This window comes from Sarcophilus harrisii, chromosome 4 (genome assembly GCF_902635505.1).
Source record: "Sarcophilus harrisii chromosome 4, mSarHar1.11, whole genome shotgun sequence".
Taxonomy (NCBI): domain Eukaryota; kingdom Metazoa; phylum Chordata; class Mammalia; order Dasyuromorphia; family Dasyuridae; genus Sarcophilus; species Sarcophilus harrisii.
In genome coordinates, this window is record NC_045429.1 from 271,854,474 (window position 1) to 271,881,353 (window position 26,880).

Here is a 26,880-nt window from a genome sequence, read left to right on the forward strand (position 1 = left end):
TCAGGGTGACTTTTTTGATTGCTGAAATTCTAAGTTATCTTGGGGTTTACAGGCTAGATTTCTTTAGGTAAGGATCATGCCTTAAAGCCCAAATCACCCTGGCTCTCATTGATTGGCCAAGAATAAGTCCCAGGCTAAGTTCCAGTTAGTCATTGTTTGGGCATTGATTGAATGCAAATAACAATTTTTCCTGTTTTGGCTAGAAACCCTGAGGGTCTCCCTTGTTGGTGTGTGTGTGTGTGTGTGTGTGTGTGTGTGTGTGTGTGTGTATGTGTGTATATGTGTGTGTGTTGTGTTGTTTCTTTTTTTGATTAAGTAAAAGAAGTCATTTTCTGCCTCATTTCTTACCTAGCCTTAATCAATGAATGGACATTGTCTCAGTCAAACTGAGACCTGTTAAAGACCTTACCTTAAAAAGACTTAACGTTTCCCACTGCCTCTAAGGCCATCCTGATTCATCCTGATCTAAATCTTGCTATTGGATCCAAATAACTCTGGAGAAGAAAGTGAAGCTGGTGATTTTGCACAGAACCATCCTTACTTAAATTCTACTCACATGTGATGGCTTCACCTCTTTGATGTCATGGTCCTCTTGAGAACAAAGGACAAACAACAAGATTTGCAATAATTTTTTTCAATGGGTCAGGGTTTTCTTTCATTTATTAATTTCTTCAGCTTTAGTTCCTGGATTGGGACTTTGTGCCAGTGATAGTTGTATGCTTTTGTGCTGATACACTTTTGGGTAGAAGATGCTTGGCCTTCTTTGATTTCACTTTGGATTCTTTTAAATTGTGGCTATTGCTCAGGATTTCCATATTATATCTCAGAGCTTTTTCAGGGGACCTTCCATTTCTGTTGCTTATAAATACAGAGCCTATAGTGTGTCTGATTATCCACTGGCCAATTGTAGAGACCACTAGCTTGTTTACCTGTCCTTGTGCTGATGGTAGGGCCCATGGGTAATTTCCTATTGACTTCTGGTTGATTTTTTGGGCACTTTTGGGGTGAAAGAAATCATTTACTATAGTTTCTCATTGTATCTTTTGATCATCATTTGATCTAGTCTGAATTTATCTGTATAGTATTTGCTCTTTGCAATAAGCAACAAACTGTTGTACTTCAGTTTCCCTATTTGTCCTGCCTCAGTTTCCCCAATTGTTCGACCTCAGTTTCCCTGAATTGTTCTGTCTCAATCCCCCTTGTTGCACCCCCCCCCCCTCCTGACTATTAGGACTGATATAACTTAGGGCTGGCAATTCTAGGATCATAAACTATAAATCACAGATAAGGGGAATATCTTCTATTTCAGACATCCTGGCTCCTAAGTCTTCTTAAGTTATTAAGAAATTATGGGCCTACCTCCAACCTGTCAGAACCAAATTGATGGTCCTTAATTACCACCCTCACTAGTGTTCAGACTCCACCCCTTGCCTTTGTATCCCCTGATCACTAGAGCCATATAAAAATCATTGGAATCTCACATTTGATGCTGAATTCTTTGAGACAAAAGTCCAATTCAGCCCTGGGAAGACAAATGGATTCTTCTCGGCCCTCCAGAAAATCTCTCCCTCTCAGAAATTAAAATAAAATATTAAAAACTTTCTAATCTCCATCTTGCCTCAGTTTCTCTGGCATTATGAGACAAGAAACAAGTATTTGTTAAGTGTTTAGTATGTGCCAGGCATGAGATAGGCAAGATAGATAATTGTAGCACTATGCTAGATAGTCACCTGTGTGAATCCTCCTGTCCAGGAACTTAGTTTAGTTGGAGATATAAGATGTAGACCTAAAGAATTAAATTATTTTGGTACTGTCCAGGAACTTAGTTTAGTTGGAGATATAAGATGTAGACCTAAAGAATTAAATTATTTTGGTATTTGTAGGTTTGTGATTTCTCATATATAAGTATTTCTTCCAAACCATATACTGCATAAGTAAATATCTCATTCTTTGTGGTTTTTGTCTATGTCCCATCAGTCTTTTTTTGGCTGGGATAGGGTGGAGAGGGGAGAAGGGAGAGAGGGAATGGAAATCAAACCAGTGATTAGTATAAAGAGTTCTCTATCAAGGCAAATCAGCACCATCTTCTTGGCATTTTACAGACTTAGAAAATTATTGGAATCAATGAAAGGTGAAGTGACTTGACCAATGTATAAGAGGGACTTAAACTCAAGCCTTCCTGGCTCCAAAGCTAGTACTTTAGCCACAGCACCACATTCCTTCTCTCTTTTAAGTCTTCTTTTAAGATAGAGGACCTATCTAATATACTAATTGATTTCCTTTAAATATTCTAAGATTTCTTGGATAGCATTGCAGCATTCTAGTTGTCTATCTGTTACTCCTCAATCTCCTTAACATGATTTGCCTTTTTTGATCCAAATGATTATATAATTTATGCCATTTCTTGTACACAAGTTGTTGTTAATATTAGTCACTCTTCTTAAACTGACCATGCTTCTTTCATTATATATTGAATTCTTTAAAACTGTCCATTTGTCATGTCTATCCAAGATATATATGTGTTGTTACATATTCTAGTCAGCCAGTAGGTATTCATCCACTAGTTTTTGCCTGTATGGTTAGGCTAAGCCCTTTTGATAATTATAGATCTTTTTTAAGAGACTTTATATGATTTTGTGTCTTGAAGTAGTTAGCATAATGTCATCTCCCCAAAAAAACATCTGGAGACAATCAACATTTACTTCCATTTGGACGATATACTTATTAGTCTCATGACAGTGGCAAAGTAGGTGATTTTTTGTGCTGATCTAAAACCAGTTGGTTTTAGATAATACAGGTTAAAACCAAAGAAAGGTATGCTCCTCACCCTTCATTATATAGATAAATTAATCATCAATTTATGGAAAGGGGCAATCACACCCAGTTCTTTTAATTTCTTTCTGAAAAAGACCACAATGTCAGTGGAAGACTGGGCTGTAGTCACACTAATAATCACAAAGAGTGTGGGGGCAAAAATTACAAAGGGACAAGAGGGTGAAAGGTGTGCAGAGGCAGACAGCATGGCGATGCAGGCAGCATAAGGAAGATGATAAGGGAAGAGGCAGAGAGTATCATTCATGTAACCATGAATCAAAGTTGGGAATACTAGGCAGCATGGATCCCATGGAGATGGAAAAGTTGGAAGGAGGAAGGGTTGTTCGCAGGAGTTTGAGGTCTCCTTTTTCTAGGGTTTTGGGAGGAACCAATCTAATCTGTGCCACCTTGGGGTTGTTTCATTAACATATCTAGTCATTTCAAAGTTGTCAAATTAACAGGCCCAAATTATCTCACACATCATCATTACTATTTGGTGATTTGCAAGTCTTTACTGTGGAGGTCTGGAATTTGTTTAGGATTTACATATCATAGGACCAAAAGACCCTGACAGAAAAGCCTAAATAGATTTCCCTGGTTCAGCACACATTGCCAGTATATGCTTTTAGCTTAATATATGATACAGTTTGTACATTATGATCTTTAGAAGAGTCTGTACTTGATGTCTAGTTTCACTTTTGCAATCTTAGTTCCTACTATTGCCCTTTTATAGTGGTTACTTTACTATACTGACTAAAAATATAGGGTGGAAGTCAGAGACAACAGAAAAATATAATTTTAACACAATAGGTATTAAGGGTTGGATCTAGATACTACTTTTCTCATATCAGGTTTTCTGTCTCCTTGTTTAATACCCTTGATTTCACCCTTGTTAGAGTTGCTTTCTTTGTGCATGTAATGAAGGGGGAACCCAGGAGCCTCCCAGACAGCAATGGCCTCTAATTTACTTTGGCCTGAGGACAAAAAAACAAACAAAAAAGCCAAAACGGATCCAACACTGCGTTCTTTGAAATCTTTTTAATACAAATTATAAAAAAAAAAAAAAAGCCCACATCAGTGAAATGTCTTTATCAGAAAACTATGTTGAGGAATATATACATCTTTATCTCTCAATTTATAATTTATCTCTACCTATTTTACAGTATCACTACTGTCTGTCTTGCTAATGTTTTCTCAGCCACCAAGATTTACCCTTCTCAGAACAGGGCCACAATGACTGTGCTTTGCAACCTTGTCTAACCTCTGCTGCTTAAGCAAGATTGTTGGATACTTAAGATCTCAGAGAGGAAGATTTATTAGCCTTTCTCAGAAAAGTATCTTAATTCTCACAGTTATTCCTATTCCTATTCCCTGATGAAACTAATGCCTGGTCTTTTCTTTGTAATCATAATGGAATATAACCAAATTTTGGCTTCAGAAGACTGGTTCTATATTTTGACTGGAGAGTGACTTTTTTTTTTTTTTTAAACATGTTACATCGTTTTAGAATTGTGACTTTCTGTCACCACTAAAATAATGCTCTGTTTATAACTTTCACCACCTAGTTCTGACCTACCATTCCAGTATCTCTGTATGTTCACATTATATTCCACAAGATATAGCAGAGATAAGGCACTCCATGCTTTATTCTTGTGCCTTTGCATTGACTGTCCCCCAAGGCTTGTATACTTGCTCCTCATTTCTGCCTCATAGAATTCTCTCTCATTTTCAAAACACACCTTAGTGTACCTAAATGCTTTTTTTCTGCTAGTGCCTTCTTCCCCTTTAGGATTCTCTCTAATTCAACACCTTCTCTCCTCACTCTTACTTCAAGGCACAGTTAGATTTATATAATGCCTATAATATATACCAAGCATTGTACTAAAAATTATTTCATTTGATCATAATCTTGAGAGGTAGACCCCCATTTTGAGGAAACAGAAGGTTATTATTTGCACAAAGTCACAGCTAGTAATTGCAGCTGAATTTTAATTCAAGTGTTCTGACCTTAGATCTACCTTGCTGCTGCTAGGGTTCTTAGAGCTTGGTGCTTTAAAAGTTTCTGGGAACAATCCTCAAACAAGCAACATTCCTATCCTGGGAAAGATTATGAAGGAAATGTATGTGGAGACACAGCTTTAGGAAAAGGCTGCTATGAATGCATTTCAGAGGGGAAAGAAGCAGAAAAGACAGATATTGAAAAGATAGACTAAAGAGGTATAACGTTAGTGGGACCACACATTTCATTTTGGCAGCTAGTATCTTTGTGTCCACCAAGGCAAATAGGACACTTACAATCAGATCATGTGGCATGTTTGATCCATAATGAACTTTCCCCATCTCTGTATACATAGGGATAAGTTTTCTTCTTGCTATCTAATGAATAAAGCAAATTTACTCTAAAGTTATGATCAGTCATAATTTTTGATTTGTGTGTTTCATTACTTGGGAACATAAAAATGGTCAAAAGATAGTGAAATAACAAATTTTAGAGAGATAGAAGCCCAAAATATCCTATTTAAAACATTAGGATCCTAGCTGTGCAAGCCTTTGAGCAAAGTATGGATTTTAAAAATTTGTATGCATATTAAAAGAAAGGAAAGCTGAATCTGGTATTTCTGCCTTTAGACTGATGTAAATTAGTAACCATTGTTATTTAAGAGGAGGCTGAGATACCTGGTCATGTGTAATTGAGAAAAAAATAAAAATAATGTTAAACTTTTTTTTAAGAAAATTATTCTTAGTGATGACCTAACTTTTTACCGAATTGTATTTTAACCACTTAAAATATCATGCTGTCATATATGTCATCCTCAGCATTAGAATCTGAAGACTCACTATATCTGCCTGTATTGCTGGTATTTCTTTTTTTTTTTTTTTTTTTTTAATTTAATAGCCTTTTATTTACAGGATATATACATGGGTAACTTTACAGCATTAACAATTGCCAATCCTCTTGTTCCAATTTTTCACCTCTTACCCCCCCCCCACCCCCTCCCCTAAATGGCAGGATGACCAGTAGATGTTAAATATATTAAAATATAACTTAGATACACAATAAGTATACATGACCAAAACATTATTTTGCTGTACAAAAAGAATCAGACTCTGAATTATTGTACAATTAGCTTGTGAAGGAAATCAAAAATGCAGATGTGCATAAATATAGGGATTGGGAATTCAATGTAATGGTTTTTAGTCATCTCCCAGAGTTCTTTTTCTGGGTATAGCTAGTTCAGTTCATTACTGCTCCATTAGAAATGATTTGGTTGATCTCGTTGCTGAGGATGGCCTGATCCATCAGAACTGGTCATCATCTAGTATTGTTGTTGAAGTATATAATGATCTCCTGGTCCTGCTCATTTCACTCAGCATCAGTTCGTGTAAGTCTCTCCAGGCCTTTCTGAAATCATCCTGTTGGTCATTTCTTACAGAACAGTAATATTCCATAATTTTCATATACCACAATTTATTCAATTGCTGGTATTTCTAAACAGTTGCAGGAGATAAGAGATACATTATTCTCATGATGCGTAGTGTTAAGTTCATTTAAAATAAGTGACAAATCCATAACATTTTAACATAAATACATTTTCAATGAAAAATGACTTTTCAAAAAAGAAGATAGTATTGTGCATATTTCTGCAAATCTTATGTCTGACTTAACAGATTAATGGCTGGATTCTCTTAGTTATTTCTACATTTATTCTGTTAAAATTTGATTATTTGGTTGAAGAACATGAAGAAAATCCAGCCCCACACAGATATGTATTTGGAAACAGAAGAAATATTTTAATTGACAAATAATAATAGTTATGAAAATAGTTTTGACTTACTGAACCACGATTTAAGTATGACTTCTCTAAAGCTACAATCCTATAGTGTGTGTCTCAGTTTCCTTATCTCTGTAAAATGAGGACAATAATACATGGGCAATTTTTAGGCTCTCATATGATATATGTAAAACATTACAAATTTTAAAATCACATTGACAATGACTTATTGAATACCTCCTGTGTACCAGACACTGTTCTAAATGTTGGGGATACAAAGAAAGAGCAAAAAAAAAAAAAAAAGTCTCTTGTTTTCAAGGAGCTCACAGTCTAATAGAGAAGACAACATACAGGATATATTGGAGACAGTTTTAGAAAAAAGACACTAAGATGGAGAATTGAAAAAGACTTCTTTTAGAAAGTGGAACTTCAGCTGAAAATTGAAGAAATCCAGAAGAGCCAGGATTTAGAGATGGGAAGGGGGGCAGGGAAGAGTTCCATGAGCAACAGGCGTGAAAATGCTGAAGTCCAATGGAGAAGTGTGCAAGAAACATCAGAAGAGGAAAGTGTCCCTAGATTATATAGTACATGAAGGATAGGGATCAGAGGATGTATGGTATAAAGAGTCTAGAAAGGTTGGAAGGAAAATAACTGTATGGACATGTATACATATATTGTATTTAACTTAAATACTTTAACATATTTAACATGTATTGGTCAACCTGCCATCTGGGGGAAGGGGTGGAGGAAAGGAGGGGAAAAGTTGGAACAAAAGGTTTTGCAATTGTTAATGCTGAAAAATTACCCATGCATATATCTTGTAAATAAAAAGCTATAATAAAAATAAATAAAATTGACCAGCATTAAAAAAAAAAAGAAAGAAAGAAAAAGGTTGGAAGGGGGCAGGTTATTGAGGGCTTTAGAAACCAAACAGAGAATTTTTTATTTAATCTTGGAGGGAATGAGAAGCCATTGTAGTTGACTGCCTGTGATTGAAGGTTTGGGTTTTTTTTTTTTTTTTTTTTTTTTTTTTTTTTTTGCAAGGATGAATGTTGAGAATTATCTGTGCATATGTTTTGAAAATAAACAACTTTAATTTAAAAAAAAAAACAGTTTAAAAATTAGAAAAAGAAAAGTTTTTTTGTTTTTGTTTTTGATTTGTTTTTTTAAGTTAAATAAAGATTTATTCTTTAAAAGCCAATGGAATGGAGGAAGGACTGAAGCTTTAGGAAGGAAAATCAACCAACAGGCTTTTGTAATAGAGGTAGGGTTCTTAATAAGAATAGTTGGCAGTAAAGGAAGAGAAAGATGCCTCTGTGAAAGATAGGATGAAGATAGAATCAATCAACAGAACTTGACAACTAATGAATAATGAGAGGTAAGAGAAGGAAATTGAGGATGAAATACCAAGATCGCGAAACTGGATGATTTTTAAAAGTTGATGGTACTCAATATTATAAGGTGGTACCCTAGTGGGAAAGTTATAAAGTAGGGAGGATTTATGGGGGAAATGATTTAGATTTTGAAGACGTTGAGTTTGATGTCTACAGGACATCTAATTTAAAATATTCATTAGGGTAGGTAGTTGGAAATATAAAATTGGATAGACAGATCTGAGAATCACATGCTTAGATGTGATACTTTGAAACCATAGGAACTCAAAAGAATCATTAACTGAAATAGTATAGGAGAAGAGGAGACAGTTCAGGAAAAAGCCTTGGGGGACACATGATTAACAGTCACTTGGCAGGAGAAAGAACTACAGTTCCCAGGAAGAGGAAACAAGGCAGGGTTTCACTTCGGGAGAAATAACCATACCAAGTGAAAGACTTCCAGTATAAAAAGATCGATCAATCAATAGGCATTAAATATCAACTATGTTCTAGGCACTGATCTAGATGCTGAAGATACAAATAAAAAAAGAAAACAAAAAAGTCATAATTTATATGAAATCCAACAAAGGAGACTGAATAGTCAGACATATAGGAGGAAAATCATGACAAAGCAATGTAATAAAAACCTAGACAGAAGAGGTGAAAGATTACAGAGAGATCAAGGAGAATGAGGACTGAGAAACATCCATTAGGTTTGGCAATTGAAATCATTGATAACTCTGGAAAGAATAGTTTTAATTGAATGGTGAGTTCCGAAGCCATTCTTCAGCAAATTAATAAAAAAAAAAAATGAGAAGGAAATTGTCAATGATCACCTTCTCAAGGTATTTTACCCACTAAAAAAGGGATATAGTAGTTAAGAAGGATAGACCAAGTAAAAGTAGGACCAAGTAAACAGTAGGGAAGTAACGAGTAAATCATGAGAGTTGGGATAATAAAGGGATCAATCTGCTGGAGAAGGTGGAATTAGATAACTTGTACATGTAGAGCAATTTGTTCTAAACAAGTAAAAGGGCTACTTATTCATGTCAGGGATAAAGAAGATGAAAGTAAGCAGAAGGTATCTAAATGATGTGAAATGAGAATGGGAATAAAACTTCAGTTAATGGTCTCAATTTTTTCAGTGATATATGAGGCAAGATTCTCAGCTGAAAGAGAGGTAAAGGAAGGGGAGCTGTGGGAGGTTTGAAGAAGGATAAAAAGATTTGGAAAAGCAGCCATGGTGAGTTAGTGAATCTCTTGGGGAGCATAAAGAAATTGCATTGCCATAGTGAGGGCATATTTGAGATTATGTAACGAATTTATAGTGGATCCAGTCCACCCAGTTTTGTGATTTTCTCCAGCTTTGTTCGTTAGTGTGTTATTAGGAGAGAAAATAGTGGATGGTTGAGCCATATAAATATCAAGTAGTATTATAAATTTTGTGCCTTATTCAGTAATTTTACTTTTGTTAAATGTGTGTCTCTGCAATTTGATATATTTGGTGCTTTGTGTAAGATAGTCAAGCTTTTTGCACAAGTGCAAATTTTTGTGCAAGCTTTTTCTGAAAAAGCAAGGAAGCAATGTAGTTTCATAAGATCATATATCTAAATCTAGATCTAAAAAGGAACCGTAGTGGCCATCTAGTCCAAATCCTTCATTTCACAGGTAATAAAATTGAGTCCAAAGAGATTAAATATGTTGTTAATTTGTTTTCTTCTTACTTTCATGACCTTCCAGTTATTTTCTATGTTGGTGCTGACAATACCATCCCAAATGTTCCCTGCCATCTTTGCTTCTGGTGCTTTTCTTTCACCACCCAGAACTTAGCTATCCTGAATTTTGTTCTTTCAAGTAGCTCTCTAGTACCTTACTGAGTCTAGTTAATCTATAGATGTTGGTGTACTTAACAGAACACTAGAATGAGAGTTGAGACTTAGGTTCTAGTCTCATGACTGACATTTTAATTATCCTTATGGCATTGAGCAAGTCACTTTCTGATCCTTGGTTTCCTTATAATTAAAAACAGTTGAGTGATGAGATATCTAAAGTATTAGTTCCTAATTTCTGTAATTTTCTGATATTAACTCATGGTAAAGAGTTAACAGTTAATTAGCTTATACTAGTTAGTTACCCTTTCCAGATAGTCATTTTAACAAGGGCTTTCAGTCTCTTTAATTCAAAGAAAAATATGGTAGACATTTCAGTTGTCCTCACTATCCTGTGATGGAGATAATGAATCTATAGATTTTTTTTCCTACAGAACTAGCTGTGAAGGAAGTACTTTAATAGAAATATTTTGGTTATGACTAGTTCTTGGGAGATGAGCAATAAGCTCATTACAATAGTGTAAACTTATGGTGAGCATATAGGGGATGCAGTTTAAGTCTTGCATAAATTTTAGGTCCTTGTTATTATAGGTGGATATTTTCTATATACATCCTACCAATAGAGTAGCTGCTTGGAATATTCTTAAGATGGGAGGCAAAGTATGGAAAGACAACATCTTCAGAACTCTTTCTATCCTTGATTTAATGGATCCCTATTTTTCTTTCTTCTTTAAACCTTCTCCTACCACTAGGATAGTGCTTTACTAAGCTGATAAAACCATCATAAACTCAGAAGCTGATTCAAGTATTTCCCTTATATCTATGCTGTTTTGTGCTATTATAGATTTATTTTTAATATTTTAATTATACCTTATTGTACTTACATTGTAGAGATTTTAGAGCACTTTTGGTAATTGTTGTTTGGATTTAGAAATATATTTTTCTAAAAAATAATTTCCTGTCCATCTCTAAATCTTAATTCCATAGATGGATTATTCATATAAGATAAGCCTCAATTTCCTATCCAAATTATTCTAGTATTGTTAATGCAATTTCATTAGTTAAATCCTCAAAATACTTGGAGGGGAAAAGTGGATCACCACTAATCCAGCCTCCCTGTAGATTTTATTGTAGGTAGAAGTGAGATGATCCAAGAACTTCTATACTCAAGTTAATAAACCAGGTAGAGGGAATAGTTGACCAAGATAATAGTAGGCATCAGTGGGGACAGTAATTCATATTTATATAGTATATTTTTAGCTTTGCAAAGTACCTTTCTTGCAATAACTCTTTGAGGCAGGGTAATTCAAGTAATATTTTCCTTGTTTTTATAAATAACAACACTGAGTTTAGAAATTTAATCTCTTGCCTTTGGTCACCGAAAAATTAAGTATCAGAATTAAGATTTGATATCAGGTCTTCTGAAGCCAAATGCTTTTTTACCTTTGTACCTATACCATAATATCCTGATGATTCTCTTCATTTCTCTCCTCCCTGATTCCTTAAAATACATAAATCATATATTCAGAACCATTATCAAATATTGAATAAAATATTCTGCCAAAGTGGAAGAGAAAATATTTTAAAATTAGCCCTTTTGTCTTCACAGCCAGGCTAGACCAGGAGCTAAGGAGGAATTTCAGGAAATTCCTTAACACTAAATTGAGCTGACTAAATTGAGCTGGCTAGCCATAAATTTGTTGAGTAGTACAATTTAAACTTTCCAATAACTTAATAATATTATTCAGTAAAGAAAAAGAGGACATAATCCTACCCGAAAGAGTAAAGTTAAATGTTCACCTGCCTGTCTTCATGGATAATTCTAAAAAAGGCATTAAAAATCAAATGAGAGATAAAAAAATATATAGAACAATCCAAGAAAAACAAGATTATGAAAAGAGAGTCAATCAACTAGAAGAGGAGATTCAGAACTTTAAGAAAGAAAATGACTCCTTGAAAATTAGAATTGGGCAAGGGAAAGCCAAGAGAGTTATAAAAGGCCAAGAAATAATAAAACAAAGAACAGCAGATCTGAAGAACAGATCAGAAAAAGAAAACATAATAATTGAACTCCCTGAAAGCGATGATCAAAAAAAAAAGAATCTATACAAGAATATAAGAAATAATTAAAGAAAATTGTAATGTTAGAATAAGAGAGGAAGCTAGAAATAGAAAAATCCACCAATGACCACCTGAAAGAAGATCCTACAAGGAACATCATAGCCAAATTTCAAAATCCTTGGATCAAGAAGAAAATATTACAAGCAACAAGAAAAAAAAAATTCAGAAACTATGGAGCCACAATTAGAATCACACAAGATCTGGCAATAGCTACATGAAAAGGTTATAGGTCTTGGAATACTATATGTGGAAAAGCAAAAGAAATAGGGTTGCAGCCAAAAATATTATACCAGCAAAATTAAGCATAATCCTGAATGAAAAAGTGGATATTCAATAAATTTCCAGACTTTGAGGATTTTGTTGCAGAAAGACTTAATAGAAAATCTGATATAACATCCAAGAGAAATATAAGGTAAACATCAAAGACAAGTTTCAAGGGACTCAATAAGGACAAACTGCTTTATATATGGAAATGTAAGCCATATGTCTAAAATTGTCATTATAGTAATTGGGCATTTTGAAACAAAGATTGGGGTAGAACTGAGTATATGATTTTAAAGAAGAAAATCGTGTAGGAAAAGTGGTAGTATTTATCCTTCATTCCTGAAGAGAGCCATGACATCAGGGAGGTGATGATGCCATGACATGCAATTGAGTTGGATTTAAATGAGGGAGACTATGCAAAGTTGCCAGCTTCACTTTCCCCTCCAGAGCCATCTGGGTCCAGTAGTAACATATAGATCAAGATGACTAATGATGGCCCTGGATGCAATGAGAGACCTTGGCCTTTTTAAACTAAGGTCTTCAACAGGTCTCTGTTTGACTGAGATATCACACTCATTCAGTGATTAAGGCTAGGTATCATTTGAGGCAAAGAATTTCCTCTTTCACCTAGTAAAAATAAATGAATGAATGAATAAATAAATATGGGAAAGAAAGACCCTCTAAGTTTCTGGTGAAAGCAGAAGTTATTGCTATTTACATTCAATCTGAATGAATCAGGACTCAAATAATGACTAAATGAGACTTGGCCTGGGGACCTGACCTGTAGGTGACTAATCATTGAGAAGCAGAAGGGTTTTCAGTCAATCTGAGACCTGCTATAGGAAAAGATAAAAATAGTAAATATGTTATAGGTGAGCACAAGAATTAATACAGAGAAATTAGATAAAAGGAGGTAGGGAATGGGTTAAAGAAGGAATAATACATATATGTAGATATATATGTATCTATATTGATTATAGACATAAATGTGTGTACATATATTTATCTAGAAAGGTATAAAAGTCTTCTAAAATTATAAAGAGGCAAGAGAATAATACAAGGAGGATAGTGTAGATTAAGGAAATAAGATAAGGTATGTAAATTCATGGGAATGGGAAAAAGATGGTGGGTAAAGGATAAAGAAGAAATCCTTGGAGGACAGGATAAGATAAGGGGATAGAAGTAAAATAGAGGTATCAGCAGAGATAGGAAATAAGAAATATATACATAATTATAGTAATAGTAATGAATTTATTAGGAAAAAAAGGCAGGGGTAGTAGACATTGTTCTCAAAGTTAAAGCTAAAATATTTAATCAAAAGAGAAAAATTGGGAAACTACAGTATATGTCAACCGTATTAATCAATGTTGTTTTAGACCATTTAAAATAACTAGATAGTATAGTATAAGGTTGGAATATTGCTGTGGTGTAGGTGTTATGCCACAGTTCTCTTTAACTGTTCTGACTTGGTTTCCCCTGAACTAGTTTCCTTTGTCTGTTTCCTTAGCTGTTCTGTTAATTCCCCTTAGTTGTAAAAACCCACTTTAGTCCATTAAGGTTGGGAATCGTTTACTCTAAGGCTTATATATTGCTAGCAAGATAAACAAGAGAGCAGAACTCCTGACCCTCCCCTGTCCTCAAGAATTTACAATATCCCTCTAAAATATTCCAAGATACCTCACTGATATCTTTTATCTCTGGGTATTCAGACATCCTGTCTCTGGGCTTTTAGGAGTTATGGTCTCCCCCCAACCTGACAGAAGCCTTCCCGCTTTTTGGAGGGGGAGGTCTTTGTCTCTAGGGTTATTTAAAGGAAGAGGCCGCTCTTATTGGGGGCTGCTTCATTCTTTGAGATGACAGCCCTGGGACCAACATGGATTCCTTGGTCCCAGTATATCTTTATCTCTATCTGACTGGATAATCTGAGACAAGAGTCCTGTCCAGCCAATTATACTCTCCAATTAATAAACTATTGAAAACTCTCTAATCTCTCTCCTGCCTCAGTTTCCCCGGCATTACATAGGAAGTGATGAATTGGTGAATTTAGGAAAATATGGAAAGATCTTAGATTTTTGAAGGATGGTGTTATCCATTTTCAGAGAAACAGGACAAACAAAAGCCTAGTATGGTCTCACATATAAATATAATTATACATGTGTGTGTGTGTGTATATAGAACTATATCTGCACTTAATTATAGCTTTTGGGGGGGGAGATATGGGGAAGAAAGGGGGAGAATATGAAATAAAAAGTTCATAACAGAATAAAAGAAAAACCTACAAAAAAGTCAAGATGGACAACTCTGATCATGGTGTACAATATTATTTAGGCTTTCTTGAAATGGATATTATATTTTTGAATTCTCTTCTATTTTGCTGTAACATGGCAATTTTTCTATTTTGTATTTAAGTTTTAAATATTTTTAAAGTAAAAGATGAGCTTGTTCTTATAGAACAATAATGTTTCATAACATTCATATATCATAACTTTTTCAGCCATTCTCCAACTGATGAACATCTTCCACAAGTCTTCAACATCATTGATGAACATGGTTTGTAGCAGTGGAAATATTAAAGAAGATGTATTACCATCTGATGCTGTACTGTAGGACCTTTCCACCCAACTTGCAGCTAAAAACCTCCTATATATGTATATCTATCAATTTATAATGTGAACTATTAGAAAGCAGAAACTGTCTGTCTTTAGTTTTTGTATTCCCAGCACTTGAGTAATTATGTAAATTGAGTGCTTAGTAAAGCTTTTTAATTCATTTAATTTCCAGGTTTCTCTGAATTCTTCATATTCATGAGAGCATACTGGTGTATTAGTTGGGGCTCTGGCCTAGAAATCTAGAAGACCAGAAGACCTGGGTCTTTGGATTTGAAAGGGATGAATGCCTTTTTCCCCCCCATAGAAATATGTGATGATTAAATTCTAAATTTGGCATAGCTTTATACTTAAGGTACATTATGATTTTAACAGGCTTTTGTGAGACATCCTGTTTCCATGGGGAAAGGCATTCTTAATTCCAAACAACTGACTTAGAAACAAACTTTTTGAATAGAATTGATTCATAAGGTAAGGACTGTCTGGGCTCGATATATATTTTTGGAATTTGTATAGCAAAACCTCAATCCTACTTCAAAGTAGATTAGAAGTAATCCCAATCTAATTTGAGGGAGGTAATCAAAATGTAATTGGATTTTAGAAACACTGGAGTTATTCATTAGAGAAATACAAATTAAAACAGCTCTGAGGTATCAACTCAAATCTATCAAATTGGCTAATAAGACAAAAAAAGGAAACTGATAAATGTTGGAGAGGGTATGGGAAAATTAGAACACTAATGCATATCACCAACCTACATATTCTGAAGAGTGTTTTGGAACTATACTCAGAGGACTATAAAACTGTGCCTACCCTTTGATCAAGCAATACCACTACTAGGTCAAAGAGATCATAAAAAATGGGAAAAGAATCCACATTTTCTAGCAGTTATGTTTATGGTGGCAAAGAATTGAAAATTGAAGAAGATGCCTATCAATTGTGGAATGGCTGAACAAACTGTGGTATATGAATGTAATGGAATACTACTATAGGAAATGGCAAGCAGACAGATTTCAGAAAAACCTTGAAAGATTTAAATGAACTGATGCTGAGTGAAGTGAATAGAACCAGGAGAACATTGTACAAAATAACAGCAAGATTATGTATAATGGTCAACTTTGATAGGCTTAGTTCTTTTTAGCAATACAAATGACCTAGGACAATTCCAAGAGACTCATGATAGAAAATGCTATCCACATCCCGAGAAATAATAAATATGAACGTAGACCCAAGGATATTATTTTCAGGATTTTTTTTTTTGGGGGGGGGGTTGTTCTCATGGTTTTTCCTTTCTGTTCTGATCCTTCTTTCACAATATAACTAATGTGGAAATATATTTAATATGATTGTATATATATAACCTATATCAAATTGCCATTTTGGAGGGGGAAGGGAGAGAAGGAAATAAAAATCTTTGCATGTAATTGGGAAAAAAAAATGGGGAGGGGATTTAGAGACATTAGCATTTATGGTGATATTAATCTGAAAATTCAGTATAGCCTGTAAATTTTAGATGATTTTAATTCCACCAGTGAAGGCTGATAATGATTCAAAGGGAAAGATGGCATATTTGTGATGGAACATGGAAGTTTTAGTAACAATGTATATAGAGTGGGTGGGGCAGTTTTAAAGAGCCAAGATTACTTCTTAATTTGTGGGTAAGGGAAAGAAGGGGAAAAATTGGAACAAAAGGTTGGCAATTGTCAATGCTGTAAAATTACCCATGCATATAACTTGTAAATAAAAAGCTATTAAAAATTAAAAAAAAAAATTTGTGGGTAAGGTATACTTCTTGAAAAAGGGAGAAAATAGTTTAGGGAGATCTGGGGGGGCAAAATTAATTGTAGAGTTTAGATAACTATCAGGAAAGTGGTTTATACCTAGTATTGAGGGATGGACCTAAAAACTTGATATAAAAATTTTTGTTCCCTTCATGATCAGAGTTGTTAAAAAATATGTGTTTGGCCTTGTACTAGTGAGAAAAGAGGAAGGAGGAAAGTGCAAATGGAAATAAAATTTAAAAAGTCAAATCTGTGAGTGAACTTTACATCTTTGCTAAATTTTAAAATGAATCTGTGTGCCAATACTTTATTTTGTGCATTATTTGTACCTAAAAAGTTCTGATGATGTAATAAAAAATGGATACTTTAAATTGTTGACAGTATTATGTTGAAAAAATGGCATAACAAGAAAAGTGTATGCTCCATGAAGGAAAAACACCATTTCAGGGAATCAGTTTTGGTTTAATTGCTGAAAATTACCCAGAGTACCAAAACTGACTATAGAGCCTTCTCTTTGGAAGATTGGCTTCCCTGTGCTCTTTTATCACTTTTTTGAGGGAAATTAGTTGTTTACAAAGAGTTGGTAAAAAGTAGTTTTTTGGCAAGTCTCACAGGGAAGTGTATCTTACAACATACTTAGAGAGAAATCCATATTTGTCAACAGATTTATGATGTCCAAGAGTTTACTTAGACCTCCTTCCTGCAACAATTTCTACTCAACTGAACTATTAGTAAAGGACAAAACCTAAATAGTAACAGAATAAAAATGTTTTAAAATTTGAGAATTCTTCTATAAACTTGTAAGAGAAAGCAAGCAATTTTTCTTTTTTCATTTTTTAAATAAATTTTGTTTCCACACATTATCCAATTCTCCATAATATAGAACCCATGAAATTAGTACACAAAGAAAGCCAGTCATGAGCTACTTTTCCCGTTTTACACATCAACATCCTCTGCATCATCCCCCATTCTTTCATTCTTTGCTTCAGCTTCTGATGAAGATATAACCGTTTTCCTTGCCAAAGCTCACTCCTCTCTTCAGCCCTTGTTCCTAGCTCCTCCCATCTCCTCACCTATCTTCCTATCTAAATCTCACTCCTGAGGTCTACTCTTACATCCTCAGCAGTCGTCTGAACATCTAGATGACATTTGGATGTCTTGCAAACAAGTGAAACTCAATGTCCCAAATACAACACCATCTTTATACCCCTAAACCTTACTTTCCCTCGTCTACTATTTTTGTTGAAGGCATGTCAGTACTTTCACAAACTCTTAAACTCTTCTTACCCCTCTATATCTAATCAGTTGTCGGGTGTTGTGAATTCCTTCTTCCATAGACTCTCTCCTTTTTTCCTCTTATTAGTCTTTTCCATTTGAAAAGACATCACCCTAATTTCAGATTAAAATCTGGGCCTGAGGTCAGACAACCTAGCTGGTAGTTTTGAATCTGCCTCTTAATCATTTAACCTTCAGAGACTCTATTTTCTTATAAAGAACAGTGTTGAATTCTTCAAAGTGTTTTCTAGCTCTCTAGTCTAATATGATTTGAAAATACATTGATCTGTGAGTAAAATTTTCAAAATTCTTTTTTCACAAAAGACTCTTATACATTTTCTTTATCTGCTTTGAATCTTCTGCCATCATGCCATTAAAGGCTTTATGGCTTTCCTCCTGGCCTAAAATAGAAAGTCAAAGCAATTGTTTCATGATATTAATAATACAATTAATAGTACAATTAGGACTTAAAGGTCCTAAAATAAACATTATAGTACATATAATATAATTTCACTTCACACAATTATAAAAAATTTCATAAGTTCCTTATTTTAATTCTACTTTTTTAGAATGTGATAACATTTTGGTATTAAAACTATTTTCCTCCCCTATATTGGAAAAAAGTATTATTAATAGATTGCCAGATTCATTATCATAGTATCATTTTACTTATTAAAATCCATTTTTTCCCATGCCTAAATTAATTTTTCCTTTAGAGTTTTCTGTGGTAGGGGTAATTCTAGACATGCATTGTAGAATTAAGAGTTAATAGATCCAACATTGGTACATATGGCCATGAGCAGAATCGCAGATGTTGATGATACCATATAATTAGTATTCTTTTATGTAAATGAAGGCTGTCAGCATGTTACCAGAGTGTCTAATCTTTTTCAGGCCAGAATTTATGCCACTTGGTCTTACACACAGAATTATTTCACATTCCTTAGTTTAAGAACTTGAAGGAAATTGATAGGGGGGTGAGGGGGTTTTGAAGGGGAAGGAATGGAAGATTCCCTTAAGGAGAACTCTTCCATTTAATTTTTCTTTTTTATAATTTCATGTTTAAGGGTAGATTTAGACAATTAAGACTGTTAGGAAATTTGATATGGAAAATAATTAGAATTAGCCAAGTAAAAGACAAATCAATTTCAAATTAGAATTTTTTAAAGGATGATTATGGTTGGTCAATTACCTCATGGAAACTTAGTCTGTAAGTTGAAAGCATCAAAACAAAAGACAAATTTAAAAGTTTGGCTATATCTTTTTAAAGCATTAACCATTTGCTAGTGTCATCTATACCAGGTTAATCATAATATGATTTTTTTTCTTTCCAAATGCAAGATATTTAAGAAGCAAAAGCTAGTTTTCTTGTGTCAAAGGTCTGTTCTTCCTTCCTCCTCCCCACTCTCCACCTTAGATCTATCTAGAGCGTATATGGCACATATCAATTTTTAGTTAATCTGCTTAACATATTAGAACTGTTGAAAGGCATCTTATCCTCCCCTAATTACATTGTAACTATGCTTCTTATAAGCTGACATTTGTGTTTGGGTTTCCTTTGGGTCATACTTCTGAATGCTGTTTTAAGCTGGAGTGAGAGGGGCTCATGGCAACTTTGGGGAATCTAAATGAAAAGATGTACATTTTACATGTGTAAAATTGGACTTGTCAGTGAGTGTTATACCATGTTTTGAAATACTGAGAGTATATGTAAGAGATGAGTAAATGCATTACTGGTTTTCAACAAAAGGCCATTCATCCCCTTTTTCCCTTTCATTTCTTGTTAAAGTTAATTGAAATGGTGGATTAAAGATTGTTTCTCATCATTTTTGAAAAATTTCCATTCTGTGATAAAATAGCAAAATACAAAGCTTAGTTACTACATCAAATCCACCTTCCATCCCTCCCTCTTTTCTTTCTGCCTGACTCAAAGCTAAGTAGTGCAATATACAACATCCCTGAGTTTTCCTGTGTGGATTTTATGCCATATGGCAGGTTAGTCAGTTACCACAACAGACTTATAATAGGGGAAAAGCATGTGTAGGAAAATGTGAGTGTGATCCAACGATTTTTATATTAGAAAATAAAATTAGGAAAAAAAATTCCATTGTGCCCTTTCCACTTGACAGATGTTCATGGAAAATGTGAGATGGTTTTGTATTTTTATTAATCTAGTTCTATTTTTCTTCAAGAAAAAATAAAAATAATAGCTGTTTCTCACAGTTATGTTCAAGGTATTACATTTATGGATAACTTACTCACCAAACTATTCTTTTCTCTATAGATTTTTGAAGCTGTGCTGTGTTTCATGTGATAAAAATCTCAGGACCAATTAAATTCCTGAAGACCTGCCAGATCCTATTGGCTAAAATGGGGATTTGCCAGGCCCCAGGTTCTGAATTACAAAGAAGAGGCAATACAAATATGACTCAGTGAGTACTGAATCATCAGAACAAAAAGAGAGGCAAAAGATCCTGAATAAAAAATAATTCATCCTAAGATGTTTGTGGGAAAGAATTTTGAGTAAAATTCCTTATTTGATTTCTATGAAAGCTTGTGTTCCTGAAAAAGGAATTAGATTGTTTACAAATCATAAATGTGAAAAGCATGAAGATTAAGATCGTTCTTTTGATTTTTTAAACTTTTTTCCCTTTGTTTAGTGAATGATCATTTTGATTGTTATACATAGCCAGCCTCTGAACTTGTACTGTTAGTGATAAGCAGCACAAAGTAAATATTTTCTAACAACTTTAGCCTTTCAAGTCATACTGTTCTGTTTGTTTGAGTAAGTCTAAGCTTGGATGTTTCATTACCTATGTGGTATATACATGCAATAAGTTTGAATATTTCTGAGACAAGATAGCTTTGATTTTAAACTTCAGTCTTGGCAGGCACTGAATACTTAAGACAAAGTAAAATGCTAAGGGTTGTGGGAAAATGTAAAAAAAAAAAAAAAAAAAAAAAAAGGAAAAAAATAGGAGCCAGTTTTCCAGCCTTAAGTTTATAATTTTAGTCTAGTTGAAACATAATATAAATGACTTAAAAAAATTAGCAAAATTTTAGTGAAAATTAATATATTAAAAATCTGTGAATACATGTGTTTTATGGGAATTAAAAGGGAAACTGTTGAGTTTTTAATTTTTTAAATATATGCATTCCCTCTGAACAATCTGAGATGGGACAATAAGAGAAGTAGGGTGTCTAAATTGTGGCAACGGTATGGGAACCCCATTTAGAAAAGATTGCAGTGGGGAGTAAGTAGGCCATCTGTTAACTATGGGATCTGTCAGCAGGGTTGAGCTAAAATGATGGGACAACAGAGAAGGTAGCCAGAGGTATCAACCAGAGAGAGTACAGAAGTAGTCATAGCCTTTTCCTTTTGACCTGAGTTCCCTGCCAGCAATGGGAAGAAAAGAGAGCTTTCCTGGAAAATGGAGGGGAGAAAGGAAGAAAGTTCCCTAGAACATGAATAGAAATCACTCTTTTAATATTTAATATGAAAGTTTCTTTTCTAATATATCACATGATGGGTTTTGTCCTTTTTGTAGTTCTTAAAAGTAGTTTTGAATTTCTACCCAGGATGTTTTATTAAAGTAGTTCTATGACAAGCAAAACTGATATGACTATGATAAAAAGTGAAATATTTCAGGCTTCCAAAATAATACCTACCTCCTTGCATTTGTTTACAAATCCCTTTTTAATTTTTATGTACATTAGCTGGAAGACTTGTATTGTCCCTTTGTTGTTCTTCCAATAATTAAAAAATAGATAACTTTTGTTTGAACAGTTAGACTCATCTAGTTCTCCTCTATTTTAACTATCTTTTCAGCCAAGATAGTGAAATTCCCCATTCTCTTTTACAGAGTATATAAGTATTCTTTTACAATAAGACATGCACATTTTACCTTGACTGGTTGACAGCCTGCCACTTTTGTCACTTTTAAGAACACGATTCTTAGAATTCTGGAAATAGGATTTTTTATTTTCAGATTAATTAGGATGAACCATCAAATTTTCTTCTGTTAAGAGATTTTTCTCTAAAAGATTCCTTTCTCTCATTTCTATTTTCTTGACTTCTGGAAAATACTTTGGAAACAATACCTAATTTTTTTTAAGGATCTTCCTCACAGAAGATTGTATTTGGAATACCTCTTGATTTTCCTGGTTCCCCTTTTTTTACATTTCTGGTACTTTTCACCATTGGAGATCAGTAATTGGAGAAAAGAAAACTTTTCATCATTGGAGATATAGAGGCTTTCACCAGTTCAGTGATCATTCAGATTTCTAATGCTTCTTCATGTGAATCACAGGTATATATCATATGATGGTGATCTCCATTTCCACCTCTTTTCTAAAGAACACAGTATACCTGATAAACCATTCACCTAGGTATTCACTCGAATTTCAGAAATTAAAATAAGCAATCGAATTATAATTTTAAAATTGAGCCAAAGGAATAGTTTCCCTGTTGTATCTTAATTACCTTTTTTAGGGATCTTAATCTCTTCACCATCATTCTGATACTATATAATTGGTTTACTGGTTTTTCAGGAGTCTTATTTTTGTGATGACCAAGAATGACAGAGCAGTGGATATTTTAATAAAAAGATCACACTCACACATCCCCCCAAAAAGAAAAAAGGAAATACTCTCCAAAATTTGTAACACTGAGGTGTAGTTATCTCCTTTCTCTCACTTTTTGTTTTTTTTTTTTTGGCCTTGCTTTGCCAGGTTAAAGGAGTGGAGACTTCTGTAAGACATGGATAGATGCAAACATGTAGGGCGGTTACGACTCGCCCAGGACCATTCTATCCTGAATCCTCAGAAGTGGCACTGCATGCAATGTAACACCACAGAGTCTGTCTGGGCATGTCTGAAGTGCTCTCATGTGGCCTGTGGACGATACATTGAGGAACATGCATTTAAACATTTTGAAGAAACCAGACATCCATTGGCTATGGAAGTCAATGATCTCTATGTGTTCTGTTACCTTTGTGAAGACTATGTTTTGAATGATAACCCTGAAGGGGATCTGAAACTGCTCAGAAGTACTCTCTCAGCAATTAGGAGCCAGAAGCAGGATCTGTCTGCGAGAAGTGGTAGGATGCTTCGGTCAATGGCTTCAGGAGAGGACGTGTTCCAACCTCAGCAGGTTCCTCAGGGACAGCCCCAGATGTTGACAGCTCTGTGGCACCGGCGTCAGTGTCTGCTGGCTAAAGCGCTGAGGATCTGGTTTGGAAAAAGCACGAGAGGCCAACAGAAATTGGAGCAAAGAAAGCAAATAGAGGAGTTGGAGAAGAAGAAGGAAGCTGCGAGGCAGCGGAGGCAGGAGATGAAGCGCCGCCTCCTTGAGGAGCTGGCCAACACCCCTCCCAGGAAGAGTGCAAGACTGCTTTCTCATGTTCACCAAGCAAATTTGATTCCCAGGAAATTCAGAGAGATAGCAACAAGTTCCCCTACCTCAAGAAGAGTGCAGAGTAGCAAATTTAAGCCGTTTTATTCCATCCGCCGAAAGCCAATGGTGACACCCGGTGTAACAGGTCTGCGAAACCTGGGTAACACCTGTTACATGAACTCTATCCTTCAAGTGCTCAGTCACCTCCAGAAATTCAGAGAATGTTTTTTGACCCTTGACCTCTGTGAAACGGAAGAACTGCTTGCCAAAACAGCCAATGGGAAGTCTCAGATGTCAAGTAAATTGGCAAATGGATCTCCTACTGATGAGTCAACAAGAAATGACAGAATTGAACCATGCAGTAGGCAGGGCTTACCTACTGGCTTGAATGGTGGGTCTTCCATAAACAGGAGCTTAGAACTAATACAGCCTAAGGAGCCAAGTTCAAAGCACATTTCTCTCTGTCATGAATTACATACCCTCTTCCGTGTTATGTGGTCTGGGAAGTGGGCCCTGGTATCTCCATTTGCCATGCTCCATTCTGTTTGGAGCTTGATCCCTGCCTTTCGGGGCTATGACCAGCAAGATGCTCAGGAGTTTCTCTGTGAGCTACTGGATAAAGTCCAGCAGGAGCTGGAATCAGAGGGAACCAAGCGTCGGATCCTCATCCCCTTTTCCCAGAGAAAACTCACCAAGCAGGTTCTGAAGGTGGTGAATACAATATTTCATGGGCAGCTGCTCAGTCAGGTAGGTTTCTTCATTCCCCCAACCCTGATACTGGTCAGTACCAGCACAGATATGAAATGGTTCTTGTGGGAACCTTGGGCAAGTTAACAGAATGAGGAAAGATCTGAGATTCATTATAATTGTGTTATTTTTAAGTGTGACATGGTGAATCAATGTATACTGTCTTGATGAAAACTACTACTCTTTCTACCACATTTTTATGTCATTTGCAATGTCACTAAATTTCAAATAGATGCCAGTGATGTTAATATTATTATTACATTAGCACTTCAGTAGAAATGTCATTTTCTCTTCTGCTGCGGATTGTACTCCATCCATACCATATAATGTTCTTGTCCATCTTTTCCTGTATACCCCTCAAGTAACCCACCCCACACATTAGATTCATGGCCTGATTTTGTGTGTGTGTTTATATTTTATACAACACTCAGGTTTCCAATCTCTGATTCTTATTACACAATCTATCATATTTTATTTATAAACCACAGATGGTTTGTCCACCTTTAGCCAGTTTTAGGAAATGATGAAGACTTCTTTAGAAGCCCTGGTTCCAAAATGGCTGGGAGAAAAGAAGTCTTTCCTACTTTGCTGGTCTGAAATTTTTCATAATAGCTACAACATAATCACAGACTGATAAAGAAATATGATATAATATTAACCATTCCAATTAAGGGCTGGGAAGACCTCAGGGAAATGAGCAAACAAATAATGTTTCTTACATATATGTTGGTCTCAAAATAAATGGATTGAATTAAAACAAAATTTTTAATGATATTTAGAAGGTGGGAATAAAAGCAACAACAGTATACCTAAAGAAAGTTAAATAATAGTTTACATATAAACTTTTTTTTTTATTATTATAGCTTTTTCTTTACAAGATATATGCATGGGTAATTTTTCAGCATTGACAGTTGCAAAATCTTTTGTTCCAAATTTTCCCCTCCTTCTCCCCACCTCCTCCCCCAGATGGCAAGTAGACCAATACATGTTAAATATGTTAAAGTATGTTAAATACAATATATGTATCATGTCCATACAGTTATTTTGCTGCACAAGAAGAATCGGACTTTGAAATAGTATACCATTAACCTGTGAAGGAAATAAAATGCAGGTGGACAAAAATAGAAGGATTGGGAATTCTATGTAATGGTTCACACTCATTTCCCTGAGTTCTTTTCTGGGTGTAGCTGGTTCAATTCATTACTATTCAATTGGAACTGATTTGGTTCATCTCATTGTTGAAGAGGGCCACGTCCATCAGAATTGATCATCATATAGTATTGTTGAAATATATAATGATCTTCTGGTCCTGCTCATTTCACTCAACATCAGTTCATGTAAGTCTCTCCAGGCCTCTCTGAAATCATCCTGCTGGTCATTTCTTACAGAACAATAATATTCCATAACATTCATATACCACAATTTATTCAGCCATTCTCCAGTTGATGGGCATCCACTCAATTTCCAGTTTTTGGCCACTACAAAGATGGCTGCCACAAACATTCTTGCACATACAGGTTCCTTTTCCCTTCTTTAAGATCACTTTGGGATAAGCCTAGTAGTAATACTGCTGGATCAAAGGGTTACATGTAAACTTAAATGCATCAAAGTATCTATGAAAAAAAGTTACATTATATTTTAGTATTTTCCCAAGGGAAGTTTAAAAAAAAATGCATGTGCCAAACACTGAGTGAGGTTCTATAGAGGAGATCCTAATATAAATAAGAAGTGAGTTTCTTGTCATGAAAAAGTGTATCATTGGGAGTGAAATAACAAGATCCCTTAATAGTTTACTCAAATTTACCTAAAATTGGGAGTTTTTAAGCGCTATTAAAGTCTTTGATGTGCAGAGGAAGAAGACTATGGATGTATGGAACACAATATCAGATTTGACTAATTATATTTTAGGAAAAGTATCTTTTTTATTTGTTTCAAAGAAATGCTCACTGGGTATGGGACGAATGAATAAAGTTTATAAAAAAAAAATGTTATCATGTTTTCTGTGTCATAAAATCATGTATGTGGTTATACATGTGAATAATTCCTTAGTCATTTGTACTTTTGCAACATAGGAAGAACAGTATTGTTCAGTGTGTGTCATGTGGTCTATAAAAATTAATAACCAGAAAGGCCTATCAGAGAAATAATGTGCTCTCTAGATTTTTAATTACTTTTTTTAAAATTTTGATGTCACACCTCTCCCCCCCACCCAAAAAAAAAATCCACATGATTTGATGGCATGGTAATTTAGATGACTTTTTTGTATGAGCAAAATTTATGTCAGATGTAAGAGAGTGATATAATCTGCATATAAACCTTTCACTTCCTAGGTCACATGCATCACATGCAATTACAAATCTAATACTATTGAGCCCTTCTGGGATCTGTCCCTGGAATTCCCTGAGCGTTATCATTGCATAGAAAAAGGGCTTGTGCCTTTTAATCAGACTGAGTGCATGCTTACGGAGATGTTGGCCAAATTCACAGAGACGGAGGCCCTGGAAGGGAGGATCTACGCATGTGACCAGTGTAACAGTAAGTGATATGTTCTGAGTGACAAGAAGTAACACAGGTTAAAAAGCCAATAAGAAGTGATCAGAATACCCTCTTTTAGCTAAAAGTAAAACTTTTGATATTAACTTAGTACAAAACTTCATCATATTTGGAATTTTTCTTCAACTTTGGTTCTTTATTAAAAGCAAATTTATGAAAGTTCTCTAAACTTTTTAAAACAATATAAGAGTGTTATGTCTTGTAATGTTCCCCCATAGGCTTCATTAGATTCAAATATTCCTAATATTATAAGATGCAACTTGTATAATAGATTTGCACAATGCTTTACATATATATCTGAACTCTGTGTGGTGTGGTAGGTGCTATTATTGTTATTCCCATCTTACAG

General features: G+C 34.7%; 1 protein-coding gene across 15 annotated transcripts in view; it reads left to right on the plus strand.

Annotated features, from left to right (window-relative positions):
* The window catches only part of USP49 (ubiquitin specific peptidase 49), a 116,740-nt gene that overhangs the window by 77,082 nt on the left and 12,778 nt on the right, over positions 1 to 26,880 (plus strand). For 11 of the 15 annotated variants that reach the window (XM_031964881.1, XM_031964882.1, XM_031964867.1 and 8 more), the window contains 4 exons: positions 14,669 to 14,724; positions 20,121 to 20,268; positions 22,568 to 23,978; positions 26,309 to 26,513. In XM_031964881.1, the coding sequence (XP_031820741.1) occupies positions 22,596 to 23,978; positions 26,309 to 26,513 (1,588 nt within the window). In that variant the 5' untranslated portion in view covers positions 14,669 to 14,724; positions 20,121 to 20,268; positions 22,568 to 22,595. The remainder of the gene's footprint in view (positions 1 to 14,668; positions 14,725 to 20,120; positions 20,269 to 22,567; positions 23,979 to 26,308; positions 26,514 to 26,880) is intronic. The other 4 variants (XM_031964869.1, XM_031964870.1, XM_031964873.1 and 1 more) reach the window with 1 other exon arrangement.